This window comes from Mus caroli, unplaced genomic scaffold, assembly GCF_978045245.1.
Source record: "Mus caroli unplaced genomic scaffold, Mus_caroli_1 scaffold_6, whole genome shotgun sequence".
NCBI lineage: Eukaryota > Metazoa > Chordata > Mammalia > Rodentia > Muridae > Mus > Mus caroli.
The window spans coordinates 140,664,242-140,680,955 of record NW_028227261.1 but is presented as its reverse complement, the minus strand read 5'-3'; the positions used below and the strand labels follow the sequence as shown (position 1 = coordinate 140,680,955).

The 16,714-nt window shown below is 40.1% G+C and overlaps 1 protein-coding gene across 4 annotated transcripts in view; it reads left to right on the top strand.

Moving 5' to 3' along the window:
• Window positions 1-16,714, top strand: part of Runx1t1 (RUNX1 partner transcriptional co-repressor 1) — a 150,014-nt gene that overhangs the window by 129,515 nt on the left and 3,785 nt on the right. For all 4 annotated transcript variants that reach the window (XM_021159348.3, XM_029476269.2, XM_021159351.3 and 1 more), the window contains 3 exons: window positions 806-874; window positions 6,438-6,628; window positions 15,100-16,714. The exon at window positions 15,100-16,714 is cut by the window's right edge and continues 3,785 nt beyond it. In XM_021159348.3, the coding sequence (XP_021015007.1) occupies window positions 806-874; window positions 6,438-6,628; window positions 15,100-15,375 (536 nt within the window). In that variant the 3' untranslated portion in view covers window positions 15,376-16,714. The remainder of the gene's footprint in view (window positions 1-805; window positions 875-6,437; window positions 6,629-15,099) is intronic.

The window sequence follows — 16,714 nt, the reverse complement described above, 5'->3', positions numbered from 1 at the left end:
AACATTGAAAATTCAGTATGGAAGATTTGTGTTGAATTATTTATATTTTAACTAGGGAATACCATAATAAATTTTATTTCTAGAAGCATAGAAATATTAAATGTTCATAGTTTTTGTATGCATGTGTTATTTAAAAGTTAGCATTCTTGTGCCAACTTTGTTTTCTCAAAATTTTAAAATCTGAAAACATAATAAGCACAGAAACAGAGCTGCATTTCCTTTACAGGACAAAACATGAACCCAGTTCTCATTGGTCGACTGAATGTCCACAAAGCTCATACGACATAATGTATCGTCGAGTTTTAATGCACAATAAGATGTTAAAGAAATAAGTGTGAGAGCTGATTAGCCCCAGAGTAGGACTCACTGCCTATCTGTTTTGGTAGAATCAGCACTCTGTATAAATTATTTTACCATATGATTGATATTTGAACTACAGATTTCACTTTTGAAAAGAAAGTCACCAATTATTGCCTCCTTTATCAACACAAAGTTTACCTATAGAAATCATCACCATGAGAAAGTTCTGGGGAGTCTGTTCCCAGGCATCACACTGTATCATAAACTGATGCTTTGGGGTATGAGTGTGTGATGTGTGTGGACCAATGACCTTCTCCCTTCCTTGGATTCTGATGACTAGCTTTGCTATTTTTGTGCATTTTCTTGAAGTAAAATATTCAACCTTTTCAAACTGCATTTTTGTAACGAAGCCAAGAGGCAGAGTTTCTTGCTTGACTCTGCACCGATCTCTGCAGTGCTGATGGTGCTCTCCCCTTCTCTCCACCGGCTCCTTTCATTTTCATAGATGCACATCGGGAATTCCTTCACAGGCCTGCGTCTGGATACGTGCCAGAGGAGATCTGGAAGAAAGCTGGTAAGAATTGTTTAAAAACACGAGTTTAGTGTTCTGGCAGCTGTGTGCAGTTGTTAATGCTGTGATGTGAGGAGTGACAAGAGAGGACTTCACTGCGAACAACAACAATAGCAAAAGCAAAGCAAAACAGAGTGAAAACCACAAAACAAAACAAACTAAAAGGAAAAAAAACCCCTCATTAATATTCTCAAACCAGGCCTGATTAAAACATGAAATAGTTTTTATTTTCATAGCATCTGCTAGTGCCGTTATAATTGAAAGGCTGGCATGCTTCCTTTATAACCTTCTCCCCTCCCCTCCCCTCCCCCTTTTTGTAGCATCTGTAATGGTTTCAGAGTGAAATTTTGGCACAGGAGGTCTTAGCTTGCATGGAATTGTTCTTTGATGAGGAAAGAAATCCAGTGTTTTAGGAATTAAATTACACACATCAGCATTTTTCTCTGTGTTCTGAAGTCGGACCTAATCTAGTAGACCTGTTAAAGAACTTTGGAAGGATCATTATTTTTCGGTTACAGCCTGGTATTAAAATCACTCTCCTGTAGTATTTAGTATTAAGCCACCAGAGCTAAGTTCCTTTTTAAGTTGAGCAACAGAGTGGTTGGGTCTTTAATTTCCACACACACCGGTCATTCACTCCCATTACTATCTGTTGCTGTGCATTTTGTGGTAGATCTGAAGCTTCCCATGACCCACTGACATGCTATTGGGCTTAAAGGGTAGAGCTGGCAGACTCGCTGTGGAGCACCAGCTAAGCATGAAATCTTTAAAAATCCAACGCAGGAGATCAAAGATAAGCCTGGTTCAAGAGCCTATGATTACACCCAGAACAGACAATAGCTGTGTACTTGAGCTGCTGAAATTTCAACTGTTAAGACAGTGGGCACATGACTGGCCAAGCTAAGTCTTGGAAAGTCTTTGTTGCTGTTATTACTGTTTTTCAGCAAAAGACTTTTTAGATTTTGGTTGGATTCAGTTGTTTGTGGCTCTTTACAACTTGGTGAATACTTGGTCATGTGAACTTTATTCTTGTATTTTATAAACTATCTAAGAAATACTACTCTTTGTGAAGATGGTAATCAGTTTCCCAAGTCTGATAGAACTGTTTCAAAGCTCAGATCTAGAGCTAGAAAGTGCTCTTACATGTCTCTCTACAAAGCCAGTGGGTCCTCTGGCTTAATTGCTGAGACAAGAGTGGTGCTCACCCATGTCATTCATAATAAATACATTCATCCCCATCCCTATGTGTGTATATATACATGCTGTATATAACCAGTTGTGCCAATAGTCTCAGGGTTCTCCCAAGTTGTTACTAACCTGCTAAGTGCCCTCCAAATTCCAGAAGTTGCTGTATCTTCCCATTGCTTCTTTTTTTCTTTCAAATCCACTTTTGAGCATCCAAGGCCTGCCACTTCAATAAGAGGTACAAAGAATTGTCATTTAGGATAACGAAAGGATGAGTTTCTGTGCTAGGAAAAAATGTCCTTCTCTGTTCCCTTCGTTACCTATATTTAAGCTAAATTCTTGATTGTTCCTAAAGGAAATTGACCGTAATCAATTGTGTAACCCAAAGTCCCTCTGCTGTTATCTGCTAATAAGTAAAAGCAGGTTTTCTTGAATACATACACCATCTTTCATGGTCACCATGAATAGCTAAGCATAAAGGAATTCCTCCTGGGAGCAGCAAGCAATGGGCAGCCAATTCAGAAGCATACTGTGTATTTTCCACTGAATCAAAGCTGTGGGTTTTCTTCTTTTTTGTTTTTCTTATTTGACATATGGGAATCTATGGAATTGCCCATTTTGTTTTCTTCCCAGTACACTTTGTGCATTCTGAACCTAGTCTTGATGTAGTTTAGGTTCATGGGACTAAGAAGTTGAGAAAGAACAATTTTGTCTCTCTTGTGTCCATGCAATACTGAAGATGGAGTGAGCCTTGCCAGGAGAGTTTCGGGTTACTTTTAGATGTATCTTTCAATTACATCCTTTGTCATCCTAAGATATTGTTTGGTTGTGGTACAGATGACATTTGCTCTTTTCTCACTGTGGTTCCCACTTATCACATCGAACAGTCTGGACTAATTTTCTATAGATGAATGCTAAGTATTGAGGTGTGGATGGCAGCTTTACCCAGAGAGCTGTATAAAGTGATTGTGGGATTTTCCTGGGCAGACTTCTTAAAAGCAGGTGTGGACTTCCCAGTGGGTATCAAGGATGTAGTGTTCTTAATGAGTATCCATGTGTCCAGCACATGAAAATACCACAGTCAAACTAACCATCACTCAGCTTCTTACACTTGGAAAGGATTCTCACACTTAACGTTGTAAGCAGAAAAACCAAACAAAATCCAGAGCTAGGCTTATTAGTTCACACCTGTAATCCCTATAGTTGAACACTGAGGCAGAGGGGCAAGAATGAGGCAGCCTATGCTACAGGATGAGACCCCATCTCATAAAACCAAACCAAAATGCAACAACAACAAAGACCCCCAAGCAATAAGCAAACCTGACTACTCTGTTTTTAAAAGAGAAACCTACAAAGTGTGCCTTTGCCATGAAAGTACTACATACCATTTTCACAGTAAAAGAAAACTAAGCAGAGTTTAAAATATTTGAAAAATGCTGAATAGACACAACTCTTAACTCAATACAACTTTTATGTAACACAATCACTGGGTTGTCCTCACTGGGAATTACAATGATAAATAACTGACTTTTATTTTGATGTGCATTTGGCACATTTTGCCTGCTTGTGTACCTGTGTAAGGGTGTCAGATCTTGGAGTTATACCTAGTTGTGGGCTGCCCTGTTGGCACTGGGAATTGAACCTGGGTACTCTTGAGGAGCAGTCAGTGGCTCCAACTGCAGAGCCATCTCCCCTGTCCCAGAAATTATAAAAGTAAATGTTTTTAATTGTGTTTTCCAGCATTTATGTCATTTTATTTTGAAATGATTGTGAACTTGGATGCAAATTTCAAAAAAAAAAAATTGTAATCCTTTCTGTTTTCATCCGGACTCTTCATTTTACTGTTATTTGGATAGAGTGCACATATTCTTCTCTCACACTTTGTATCTTTCTCTCTGCCTCACTATCTGACACACACACTCATGCATGCACAAACAAATTCACACACAAATATACATGCACACACACAGAAACATATGCAAAAAACCCATACATACAAACATACGCATGTACACAAACATACACAAATATGCACACACACATGCACACACACATATACATAAACATACACACTCCAAAAACATACACACTACACGTAAACATACATACACTCACAAACCTACATATACACAAATACTCACACAGACACACATGCACATGTACACACATACAAAAACATATGCAAAGAACCCATATACACAAACATACACATGCACACAAACACACACAAATACACACACACACTACACCTATGCACATACATATACAAGTAAACACACACACCACACACTCAAAATACATAAACACACAAATAGCATACATACTAATATACACTCAATAACACACACACAAACATACACACACACACAAGAGAGACCCTATGTAAATTCTGTATATCCCTCCAATGATAGTTTAATGTTAGTTAACCCACATTTAAAAAAAATATATAAACCCTTACAAACCATGGTGGCAACATTCACTTTTCTCTAAAAATTATATTTTTAAAAGCAACAGCAAAGAAAACAAGGGAACTCAAAAGTTACAAAGGATCCTTACAAAACTGAAGGGGAAAAGCAAACATAAAAGTAGTTTTAAAATTGTGACTGAATGTTTTCTTCAGTATATTTCTTTTCAAAGGATCAGAGAATGTTTGCAGTTGGTAATAAATATTCAAGCACCTTGCAAATGTCCTACCAATTCTCTTTGCTGATCTGTATATGCCTGTGGGATTAGAATAGGAATGCATAATTTAAATATAAATTGCCTGATTTGCATATACAATTAGTCAAGCTACAGCTTTGATCCTAAGCAAAAATTATTGTCCTGTATTACCACTTAGATAGAATTTTAATTCACCTTGAATATTCAAACTAAATTAGACCCTGGCTATATGGTTAGAAGGGCAGTGCTTCCCTGGTGCCCTGAGTCATTTACAATAGGGTAATAAAGGCAGCTTTTGCCTCTTGGTGAAGAAGGTGCTGTGAGCTGGGCACAATATGCTGATTCCATCCAGATTTGAAGTGCACACCTTGCAGGAGCTAACAGAGGCTATTCAAAATTTAGTTACCATTTCCAATCTGGACCGTTCCTTTATAGTACAGTGTCCGAGTCTTAGCCAGACATTCTTTCCAATGAAGGTTCTTTCGGGATGGTAGTGCTAAGTGACAGAGGCTACAGAAAGCATGATCCTGTGTTCCAGGAGAGGGCTTCTGCTGGCCTGGAGGTCACACACTGGAGAATCAGCCACAGGAACTTAGGAAACCCTGAGAGAACTTGCATCTCTTAAACTTTTCATCTACAGTAAAACATTTTTATTAGGAATCTATGTTTTTAATTAAACAGAACATTTAATTAAGGTGCTTTTTAAGGGGGTGAAACAATTAAGTGCAAACACTTGAATAAAACATGTCATAATTAGTTTTAATAGAGTGTTAATTGGTAGTAGGTTTGCCAAGTTAATAATTACTGCTTATTAAATTTTCAATTAATCATTGTCATTTTGCTTTGAATAAAGATGAAAATTAGATAAACTAATTCACGAGGAGGGTATTTTCCCTTGTTAATTTGAATGGTTATTATTATTATTTTTTTAATGGAAAGTACTTGTTTTAGTTGTCAATCTTCTGTTGAACATTGGGTGAATCTTTGCACCTCAACTGCAGCCAAAACTGTAAAACGAATTGGAAACCTTGTGTGTTTTCAGTCAGGTCTTATTGTTGTGGATTGAGGTGGGACTCCCTTTTATTTGTCCAGTGCAACAGTTGGTTGTACCAAGCTACTCTGTATATGTCTGAAGTAGACACAAAACATCTTAAAACATAGAAATGGCAAGGTTCTCTTAAAAAGATCTGTGTGATTTGCACTGTAGAAACAGATATCTGTATTATTCAAGAAATGACAAGAAAAAGTTAAACTGCACCATCTATTGCATTTATTTATTTTATATAAAGGGTCCTACTGTGTAGCCTAGGCTGGCCTTGAATTCCTGAATTATAAGCATTCACCATGTCAGGCTAAAAACTCAGTCCTTGTGCGTCTGAATGACACATACAAGTTCCAAGTTCCGTGTGGACATTCTTGCTCCTTAAAGGGGCCCAGAATCATTTCTGCAGGCATTATTGTGGGAGAAAAGTTAAGTAAATATATAATCATTAAAAATATTCCCAACAAGGCCATGCCAAAAGACTTCTCATTTTTGGTGTCCTAGATAAATGTAAAAGATCAGGTTGTTCTTTAGAGAGTCAGAACTGTCCAGCTATTTGGATAAGAGCTGGGTTTGATCTATGAACTTCTGTTAAGGGATGGGTGCTTATAGCTAACCCAGAGATAATCTAAGCTAACCCAGAGATAATCTGTTCCTTGGTCTGGCTCGGTATCACAGAGGAGGCTGTGAATGAGGTGAAGCGACAGGCGATGACGGAGCTGCAAAAAGCCGTGTCTGAGGCAGAGAGGAAAGCCCATGACATGATCACCACGGAGCGAGCCAAGATGGAACGCACGGTGGCTGAAGCGAAGAGGCAAGCAGCAGAAGATGCTCTAGCAGTCATCAACCAGCAGGAAGACTCCAGTGAGGTAAGGGCTTTTTCTTGGAAATGAAAAGATAGAATGTTTGGTTTTGATTCAGGAAGTTCACAAACGCAAGTGGAGACTGGACTTTAGACGGATCGCTGGGAAAAACTTAGAATAGTGTGTCAAAAATCCAGGCATTGGTGGACTGACCTAGGGCTGATCCAAGTTTGTTTATTCATTAGCCACTTAGAGGGAAAATTCTCTAACTGAGGAGTTGCATTGTGATGTGTTTTGTAATAGAAACTTAATGTGAAAGTCTTTTGATCCATGTGTATGGTGTGTGTGTAATGGGGATGTATGTATGCCATGGCAAATGTCCTGTAGTCAGAAGATAACCTTACATGTTGGTCTCTGCCTTGCTTTGTGTTACACAGGGCCTCTTAATTCCCCTCTGCACATGTGTTGGGCAATGACTTCTGGGGCGTCTCCTGTTTCCATGTACCGTCTCTGCAGTGCAATGCTGTGATATGGATGTGTGCACTGTCCTGTCCAGCTTTACGTGGGTTCTGGGAGTTCAAGCTCAGGTCTTTAGTTGTGAGGCAAACATGTTACCAACTGAACCCCAATGCCTAATGTGAAATTCATGTTCTCCAATGTCATATTGATGCCTGGCATTAAAATTACTTTAGTAAGAAACCCTGAAGTCCAATGCCAAAGTAATGTCTGGATGATTTAAATATCTCTAAAAGATTTTACGTATAATCTTTGTTTTCATGTCTTCTACCGTAACCATTATAATGGTCTTAACATAACATTGCTATCTGAGTAATATTATTAACTATTATTCCACTATAATGATTTCTACACATTCACACCCACACACATGTGCTCATTCAGGGCCCAATGATTCAAGGAACTGATAAGTAAATAAATGAAAGTGTGGCAGAATGCTTTTTAAAAATATGGCCTACAGAGTCAGAACAGCATAGAATTGTTCTACGTTAATTAATATAGCACACAATCTTCAACTCCAAAATAACTCCAGATAAAAGACTGCAATTAGCTAGTCTCACAAATCGGAACTAGCAAAGGCACAGACTGATAAATCAATGGTCTACTACAATACGTATCTGTAATTTGTGAGGGAGAGTAAGAATTTAATTTGTAGCAGGCTTTTCTGCAGATGAAAGACCCTGCGGGACTCACTCAGTGCCCAGAGTTTCTATTTAATGTGTAGCAGATGAATAACAAGGAGACAAAAGGAATTGATTTTCAACATTTGGAAGTTTCTCAGGAAGAGGGGGACAAAGGGAAGTTTATCTGCCTTTTAATGGCTGACTTTTCCATTGTTGAATTAAACTAGACAGAAATTCAATTTTACTGGCATCTTGCCTCTAAGATTTATACGGACTTTGTTTTTTTGGAGTTGATTAGTGTCTTCTGAAGAGAGCTTGTACAACTTGGTGATAGTATGAGTCACACATACCAACCTCTATATATTGTTACTTTCACATGAACATCCTAAGCCTATATTTATATTTAGAGGATTGACTTCTAAAGACAAATACATAGGAAGGAAATAAGTTAGTATATTTACATTCAGGCAGTAGTACGCTGGAGTCCTTCAGTCTCTGAATACTTAGTGTCTTTATTATAAGACACTATAAAACAATGCCAAAAAACAAAAAACAGTATGATTTTGACACTGGTCTTGGTGTTCGTATTATACAGACCTCAAGTTCAGGTCTACAAAACTTACCAGGACTCCTCCCACACAACCTGAAGGGCTCTGGTATCCTCAGGCTAGGGCAGGCCCATTCTGACTCTTATGTTGACTGGCCCATCAGGTGGGGAATCTGTCAGAAATATGAGACCCTCCATTCTCTCTATATATATATATTCCTTACAATTCAGAATTCTCTCCTATACTTTTAAGGTTTGTAATTTCCACCAGGCAGTGATGACACATGCCTTTAATCCCAATGCTTGGGAGGTAGAGGCAGGTTTCTGAATTCAAGGCCAGCCTGGTCTACAGAGTGAGTTCCAGGACAGGGCTACACAGAGAAACACTGTCTCGAAAAACCAATAATAATAACAATAATTAAAATAAAAATTAAAAAGGTTTATATTGACCACAAATAAGGCTCACATAGCATTTTAGATAATTTGTGATTTTTTTTTTTCTTTTAAGAAAAAAATAAAAAGTCTGGTTATGGAAGAAACTGGTTGAAAAATATATGCATTATCATTAAGTATAACAGATATTGATTTTTGTATCTCTTTTTAGAATCATTTCTTAACAGATGCATTTGAATATTTGGTCCCTAGTTGCTGGAACTGTTGGAAAGGATTTGGTGTGACCTTGTTGGAGGATGTCTGTTACTAGGAGTTAGCTTTGAGGAGATAGTGTTGTTTGCTTTGCTTTGCTGATAAGAAAGCTGAGTCTTGGATGTTGTAGGACACTTGTTCCATGGCTTAGATGGTACTTGTGAGCTGGTTCTCAGCCCAAGTTGCCATGGTAGCCACAGGGCAATAGGTCCCCCCACCCTCCACCAAGTATATACTAGTATTTTCCAATTATTGATACACAATTCTCTAATCTTGTAAACTAATAACATCACAACTAAGACAATGACAAGGAAATTTGAATATCAACCATGATGTAGGAAGAAATAGGAGGTTGGGGAGAGGGGGAGGGGGAGACCACAAGTAGAGCCTGTGGTATTTGGTTAGAGTAGTTATAGGAACTAAAGAAAGAGGAATTAACATAAAATGTCTCAGAAACCCTGTCTCGGAAAACCAAAAAAAAAAAAAAAAAAAAAAAAAAAAAAAAGTCTCAGTCTTAGGACTATGTGCTACCAGTGACTCACCTGGATGGCACTAGACTCACCTTTCGGTTTCAGAGGGAGGAAGGCTCCATAGAGAACAGGGGGTTCCTAGGCAGGGAGTGTTGCCTGGAGAGGCAATAGGCACACAAGAAGCAGGTTTGGGTCATTGGTTTGGAGAGACTGTGGAAACTCCATCAGGTATAGAGAGCTTAGAAAGGAGGAGGCAGTTCTTTATACCAGTCTCTGCCTCTCAAACACCTCAAGGGAATAAAGCAAATGTTGTCTAGGAAGACACAGAATATTAGCCTTTTGCAAACCAAAAGTCAGTGGATATTTTGCCACAGGGGAATTAAAAAGATGGGATGAATCTTTAGGGGGTCTGCATGAAGACTGGAGGAAGGATGGAGGAGATGCTCCTGGACACAAGGAAGTTCTTTCCTTGTAGCTGTTAATGCCTTGGGGGAGGGCACTTGATTTGGATGATGGGCAAGCGTTCAGAACCTAGTGGTACAGGGGCACTGTGTCTGGAACAGGAACTGAACCTCCGTCTTGATTCCAGACAGTGCTAAGGGAAGGAGCCAGGCTGACCACCTGCTGTGTATGCAGGACCTCAGGCTCTGTGCTGAGCCCTGGCATAACTCTGAGCAATCCTAGAGTTCCTAGTTTCTCTCCAAGAGCTTAAGCTAATTGCCTATGGGTTTAATATCACTCAACAGTGGCACTGAAAATGAAACACAGGCTGCCCTGACTCTGAAGCCTGTGGTTAGCTGCTGTGACATCTTGGTGCCATCTTCTAACCAGTAGGGCCACAGTGGGACCCACAAAAAAATCTGACATTGGCAGAGTGGGACATTTTGAAAAGAGTGTTTAATTAGCAGTCTATGTACCAGCTAGATGGGGTTGAGGAGGGCTCAACTTTTAAGGTTTCTGTGTCCTGAACTGCAAAATATCCACAAACATGATTTTAAAGGGTCAAGTGCAATGCAGGTCTAAGATGTGGTTGAATTCACAGTGCGAGTTCAAGTCAGGGTGTTGCTTCTATAGAGTTTTGTTTTTATAGAACTAGTAGTAGAGCCAGCATTTTACATTTGTGGAATTTTAGGTAGAACAATTTTACTTAAATGTCTTAAGCATCAGTTACAGATAAGACCTAGTAAAACGGACAATAATTCCAGAGAAAACCTTTTGTCTCTCAGAAAAAGAATTTTCAACATTGATGACTAGGAGGGGGTGCCTTTTGCTGAAAGCACGGCCAGATTATTCTCTGTATTTCTAAATAACAAGATAAAGGAACGAGCTTTCCTGCCTGAGGGACAAAGAGAATTACTGATAAGATAAAAAGGAACTGAATCTTTGCTAGGAAACTCCAGTATCCAGAGTCTTCCATCCATTCTTGCTATATCTGTATATAAAGATATGTCTAGTGTATTTTGCAAAAAGGAACTTTGTATCCAGCCTTAGATTCTTCACCTGCATTCCAGTGCTGCAGCTTTGCCCAATTGCTGTGCTAAAGCAACATGATCAATAGCAACTCTTTTGGCTTATGGTTTCATTGGCATTTGAGCGGAGAGGAATGGTTGCAAGGGAAGGAAACTGACAGCTCATATCCTCAACATTCTCTGCATGAGGCAGAGAAAGAAAACTAGAAATAGAGGGAGGATTTAAATTCTCCAAGCCCACTCCCAGTGACACACTTTCTCCATCAAGGCCACACCTCCTATACCACTCCAAATAGCCCTACCAACTCTAGGGGCTGAGGGGTCAGATGCCCTAAGTAGACAATGGGAGATAACGCTTCTTTAAACCACTACACATGCCTTCCTCCACTTCCAGATGAAATATTCAGTGTCTATACTGCTTGTTAGGCATCAGTTGCCTAGATTTGTACTCACAGACAGGAAATTTAGTAGAGTTACCCAAGAGAAATATGATACGAATGGCCTTTTGTGGTTTCTGATAAACATATAAGAAGAGTCCACTTTGGGTTTGGGTGTCTTGGGGTTTTATTTTTGTTTGGTTGACTAGGCTTTTTGTTGCTTGAGGATGTGTGGGGGTTTTTTTGTTTGTTTGACTTGGCTTTTTGTTACTTGAGGATGTACTAAAGTTCCCTACACATTCATTGCAATGCTGTGTTAAGGGCGATAAAACACATGCAAGTTTTTAAGACATTTTAATCCTGCTAGATCATTCAGTTGCTCTTTGTTTCACCTTCCTACACCTGAAGGCTGTTACTCTCAGTGGTAGGGGGTAAATGGATAGGGACCAAAGAACTTTAGAGTGGAGCTGGAGGTAAAACTAACCAGAGCCCTTAACTCTTAGATCAGAACCAGGAAGGGCTAAGGCAAGGGGCCTCAGCTCTCAGCAGCTCTCCTATCCAAAACATCTGTTTCTGTATTTGGCTCAGCTCCATTTTTTTTTTTTTATTCCTAAAATTGTTCCCATCTTTGAAAACACTTTAAAAAATAAAGAAGTCCCCGTTCTGTCTCCTCTTTCCACTCTCCAGCACATGCATTTGTAATTACCTGGTTTAGTCTGTGTGTTTAATCAGTTTAAATTGAGAATGTTGCGTACATCTGATTTCAATCTGAAGGAGCCATTGAGTACTGGGCAGTTACCACCCTGGAGTCTGCCAAAATGTGCCTCTGCCAAAACACGATAGGACTCACACCAGGGTATTTCCTAAAGACGCCACTTGACTCAGATTAGATGTTTAATTTCCTTAAAATATTGTTTTGGATTTGGGTCTCTGTTCCCTAATTGGGATTTTCTGATGTAATTTAGGAATATCGCTTATTTGCTGAGTTTGTTCCAGGACCCAGCTGGCAATCTCCTGAAAGCTAAACCTCACAGAAGGAAACCTCTCTCTGAGTGCATAGTGTTGTACCTCAAGCTTTGAAGGCTGGGCCAGGCCCACATTTACTGACAACGCCATGGAAACATCATCCATGCAATTCAGTAGAGTTGAGTTTGGGAGAGGAAGGCCTTCCAAATTCGGTGATGGTCAGAGTTTGTGTACCTACATGATTTTCTTTTCCTTTTTTTGTTCTTTTGAGAATGGGTTTTCAAGATCCCAGTAGAACAGCCCAGGACTGACTGGCCTTAGCCTCATGTGTGATGGGATTGCAGGTGTGAACTAACAAACCTGGCCTCTTGAGACATTCATCTTAAATTAATCAGACTAGAAAAATATACGTTGTAGTACTGATTATCCATTACAGATTTGTTTAACTAACAACATTCACATACCAACTCAGTGTGATTTGAGATCATAGATTCTGATGTGCTTTTCTTCCTAGCACTGAAATTTATGAATGGTTATGAGTTAAGGTTACAGAGCTGAATGTTTTCAAAAATGAATTTGTGTGTGTGTGTGTGTGTGTTTATGTGCGTGCATGTGTGCATGCTCTGTGCCGATCAGAGAACAATGTTCAGGAGTGGTGTTTCTTCTTCCACTTCTTCCATCACATTGAGGCAGAATCCATCTAATTTCTGGGGCTATGGTATCTCCCACCAGGTATGTTCTACCACTTGATCATCTGGATGTACCACACTATCTACCCATGTACATGTGTCCTTAGATTCAACTTATCAGGCTTACACAGAACATAGAATTACACACTGAGCTATCTCATTGGTCCTTTTAGAAGGTTTGAAACCAGAGTTCAAGTTCTTTGTTTCCTGTCCTTGAAAGGCTCCAGAATCCCCTTTTAGGCTCCAGATCACCCAGCTAATGTAATTCCTGAAAAACCCCTATATAGTCTACATATCAGGGGAACGGTCTGACATTTTAGCTGTGTTTTTAATAAGCTCATGAGCCCATCTCTAAACATACTTTCACCATAATGAAACCACAATAAACACAGAGAACACAGTAAGGAACCTTGCAAAAATCTGAGTTGTTACTTTAAAATCTGTTTTAATTGTGATGAAATCATAACTGTCTGCCAGTTGGGTTATTGGACTCTAACTAAAGATCTGGTTTTGCAAGAAAATAATCAAAGCCATTGACAAGAGCTGAGGATGTAGCTGAGTGGGCGGACACTTGCTTAGCCTGTGGAAGGCCCTGGTTCCATGCCTGGCACTGCAAAAACAGAAGGCAGTCCTAGAAAGCTTAGTGATAAAAGGCTACAGCCACCTGACACAGCTTTTCACAGCAGAATTAGTCTTTCTAAGGAACTAGAAACATGTTTTACTCCTGAGACGAACATTTTGATATGGCTTTCGGAGGTTCTGTCTCTCCTGCAGGAAGCATCCCTGAGAGTTTTGTCACAGTTGGTCTCCACCCCTGTGCCCTTGCTTCCATTAGATCCTCCCACACAGGTGTTCTTGCATCTCTAGGACATCTGTGCTCCAATTCATGAGGTGTTTATCTTAGCGTGTAAATCTCAGAGGTAACCTCATTTCTGCTTTTCTCGTGTCTTGCAAGATGCCACATGAAGCTGGCAGCTGGTGTTCTGGAGCCAGGGTTTCCTTCTCCTGATGCATAGTTAAGTCCCAGTTCTCTCTGCCATTCTAAGTTCCCCAGGTTGCAAGGGGGCAACTCTACCAGCTGGGAAACGTTGTATCCGAGTAGAAGAGTCATTCACCAAGTCTTAGGATTTCTCATTTTGAAAAGTAAATTGGGTATCAGTTCATGTGTTCTCTTTCCAAATTTTTTTTTGAGCATCTTTGCTGGAGTAAAGGATGCTATTCTAAGATTAACCTGGCATTTGATTGTTAGGCATTACTGAGTGCATAGCATGGAGAGAGCCACTATTCTGCTGTAGCCTGTCTGGGCTGGGATAAAACAGGGTACTGAATGCTCTATGTTTCTTATGGTCTATTGACTCCAATATTGTGGTCTTGTAGTTCCTTTGTGATTCCTGCTAGTATCCAAAAAGAGAAAGCCTCTATCCCTGAGTAGTATATGCATACCTAGACATTATAATATTGGTGGTAGAAGGAGAAAAGCTGGGAAATAGAAGTTGTAGTTAGTACAGAGTAGGTGATTAATTACATATGAAGAAAGCCAAATCTAGGAAGAAGGGATTTTTCTGGCAAACACTGGAAAGATCGTCAGCCATTTTCATCAATGCCATAGTCTTTGCTGACAGAAAATTGAGACAATTGAGACTGAATCGAGACAGTTCAGTATCTCCGGTAGAGATACTGAGAAAGTTTCCCCTTGATTGGAAGTACATGTTAACATGTGACCATATGGGTGACAGAGCACCATGTGTGAGAAAGTGCTAGGAGGGCATGTGGAGGTGTGGTCAGCATGCTAGCAGTGAAATCTGAATCAGAAGGGTGCCCAGGTCCCTCCTGCTAGCATAGATAGGAAACAGTAATGTGAACAATGTGATGAACGGCCATCAGCCAAAGGCCCTGGTAGGAACCAGGTAGCCCACCCAGGGCAGGGCAGCGCTTTATGTCCCAGCATCGTCTCATCAGGGTGGCTTGCCTGAGCTATGACCCTTTGGAGAGGAACACAGCACTGCCTCACACTGCTGTATTGCGGGACAGGAGGCGTTGACAGGGAGAAGGGCAGCAGGTTGGAGATGTTGGGAGAGGGTGGGGCTGTGGTGCGACTGGAAGTTCAGCCAGGGTCTTCTGAATTGTCCATTTTGTCTCTGTAGCTCTTGGAGATGTGGGAACAGTGACGCCTTCCCTGTTTACTAGATGTTTACCTTCATGAATATTCACCTGGCATCTCTCCTTCTCCTTCAGAGTTGCTGGAACTGTGGCCGGAAAGCAAGTGAGACCTGCAGCGGCTGTAACACGGCCCGATACTGTGGCTCTTTTTGCCAGCATAAAGACTGGGAGAAGCATCACCACATCTGTGGACAGACCCTGCAGGCCCCACAGCAGGGAGACACGCCCGCTGTCAGCTCCTCAGTCACACCCAGCAGTGGGGCTGGGAGCCCAATGGACACACCACCAGCAGCCACTCCGAGGTCTACCACCCCGGGAACCCCCTCTACCATAGAGACGACGCCTCGCTAGACCTAAACTCAGACTGTCAGAGGAAAGACACCACAACCAACACGAAAGCAATTCCTCATCCTCAGATGCTCAAAGTCCCTTTTCTGTTTGTTTGTTTATAGATGAACTATCTATCTTATTTCAGTCCTTCGGCAAGAGAGAACCTAACTGTATCTTTGAGGCGATAGTAGAACACAGAGGCCAGTAACGGGTCGTAATGACTTACTGTGGATAACAAAGATATCTTTTCTTTAGAGAACTGAAAAGAGAGGAAAGAATATAACGTGAAATGCTAGATTTGACCTCCTCCCTGTTATTTCCAAGTAGCTGGGATTTTAAACTAGATGACCTCATTAACCAATGCTTTACCAAACAGCAAACCAAGAGATTGCTAATTGCTGTTGAAAGCAAAAATGCTAATATTAAAAGTCACAGTGTTCTTTATATACAATAATGGAAAAAAAAAAAAAAAAGAGGCAATTCCTCAAGGGCATGAGCGTTGGATACAGAAGTAGACATTTTAACAAGAAGATGAATGGCGTCTGTGGGTTGCTAACTGAACTTTGAAGACCCGCTGCAAAACGCGCAGATGTGCAGCAGATTGGAAGGAGACACAGATGGTCCTTTTTTTCCTGTTTCTGAAAAAGAAATAATAATATCCAGGTCAACAGAATGAAAAATGAAAGATGATTTCCAGTGCGGTGTATGACTACAGCAGCAAGAAAAAAAAATTGCCATAACACAAAGGCTCCTTTTTATATATATAGTCACACACACACACACACACACACACACACACACACACACACACACACGTAAGAGACTCAGCCTGCAGTTAATTAGCATTCTGGCAGCTTCCAAGTCAGCCAGCTGCCCTAAATAACCCTTCAACATTTCTCCACTTTTGCGAGGTTCCACAGAGTGAGACATTGGGTCTATTCCAGCTCATTCATTTTATATTGAAAACTAATTTAAAAAAAAAAATGGTGGCTTCAGCTCCAGCCCCTTTCCAAAATTTTTCAACCCCACCCTGTTTGGATTTTTAATTAAAATCTAGTAGTTCTCTTGGTATTAAAACACTCTGTCCTGTGAGGTTTTCCCAATGGTGTTTTTCTTGTAAATGTGTTGGACAAATGTGAAGATGCGTTGTAGTTTATCCATATGCCCACATTTAGTCTCTTTACTCCTAGTTGGTGAGAAACCTGTATCTTTCTATGCTGCTTTTATATCTGTATGTATTAGTGATATTTCTCTAGTAGTTAAAAAAAAAAAGAAAAGGAAAAAAAAAACTTTTTTTGGTTGTCCTCAAGAAAAGAAAAGAAAAGAAGAAAAGAAAAGAAAAGAAAAAGCTATCTTTTGG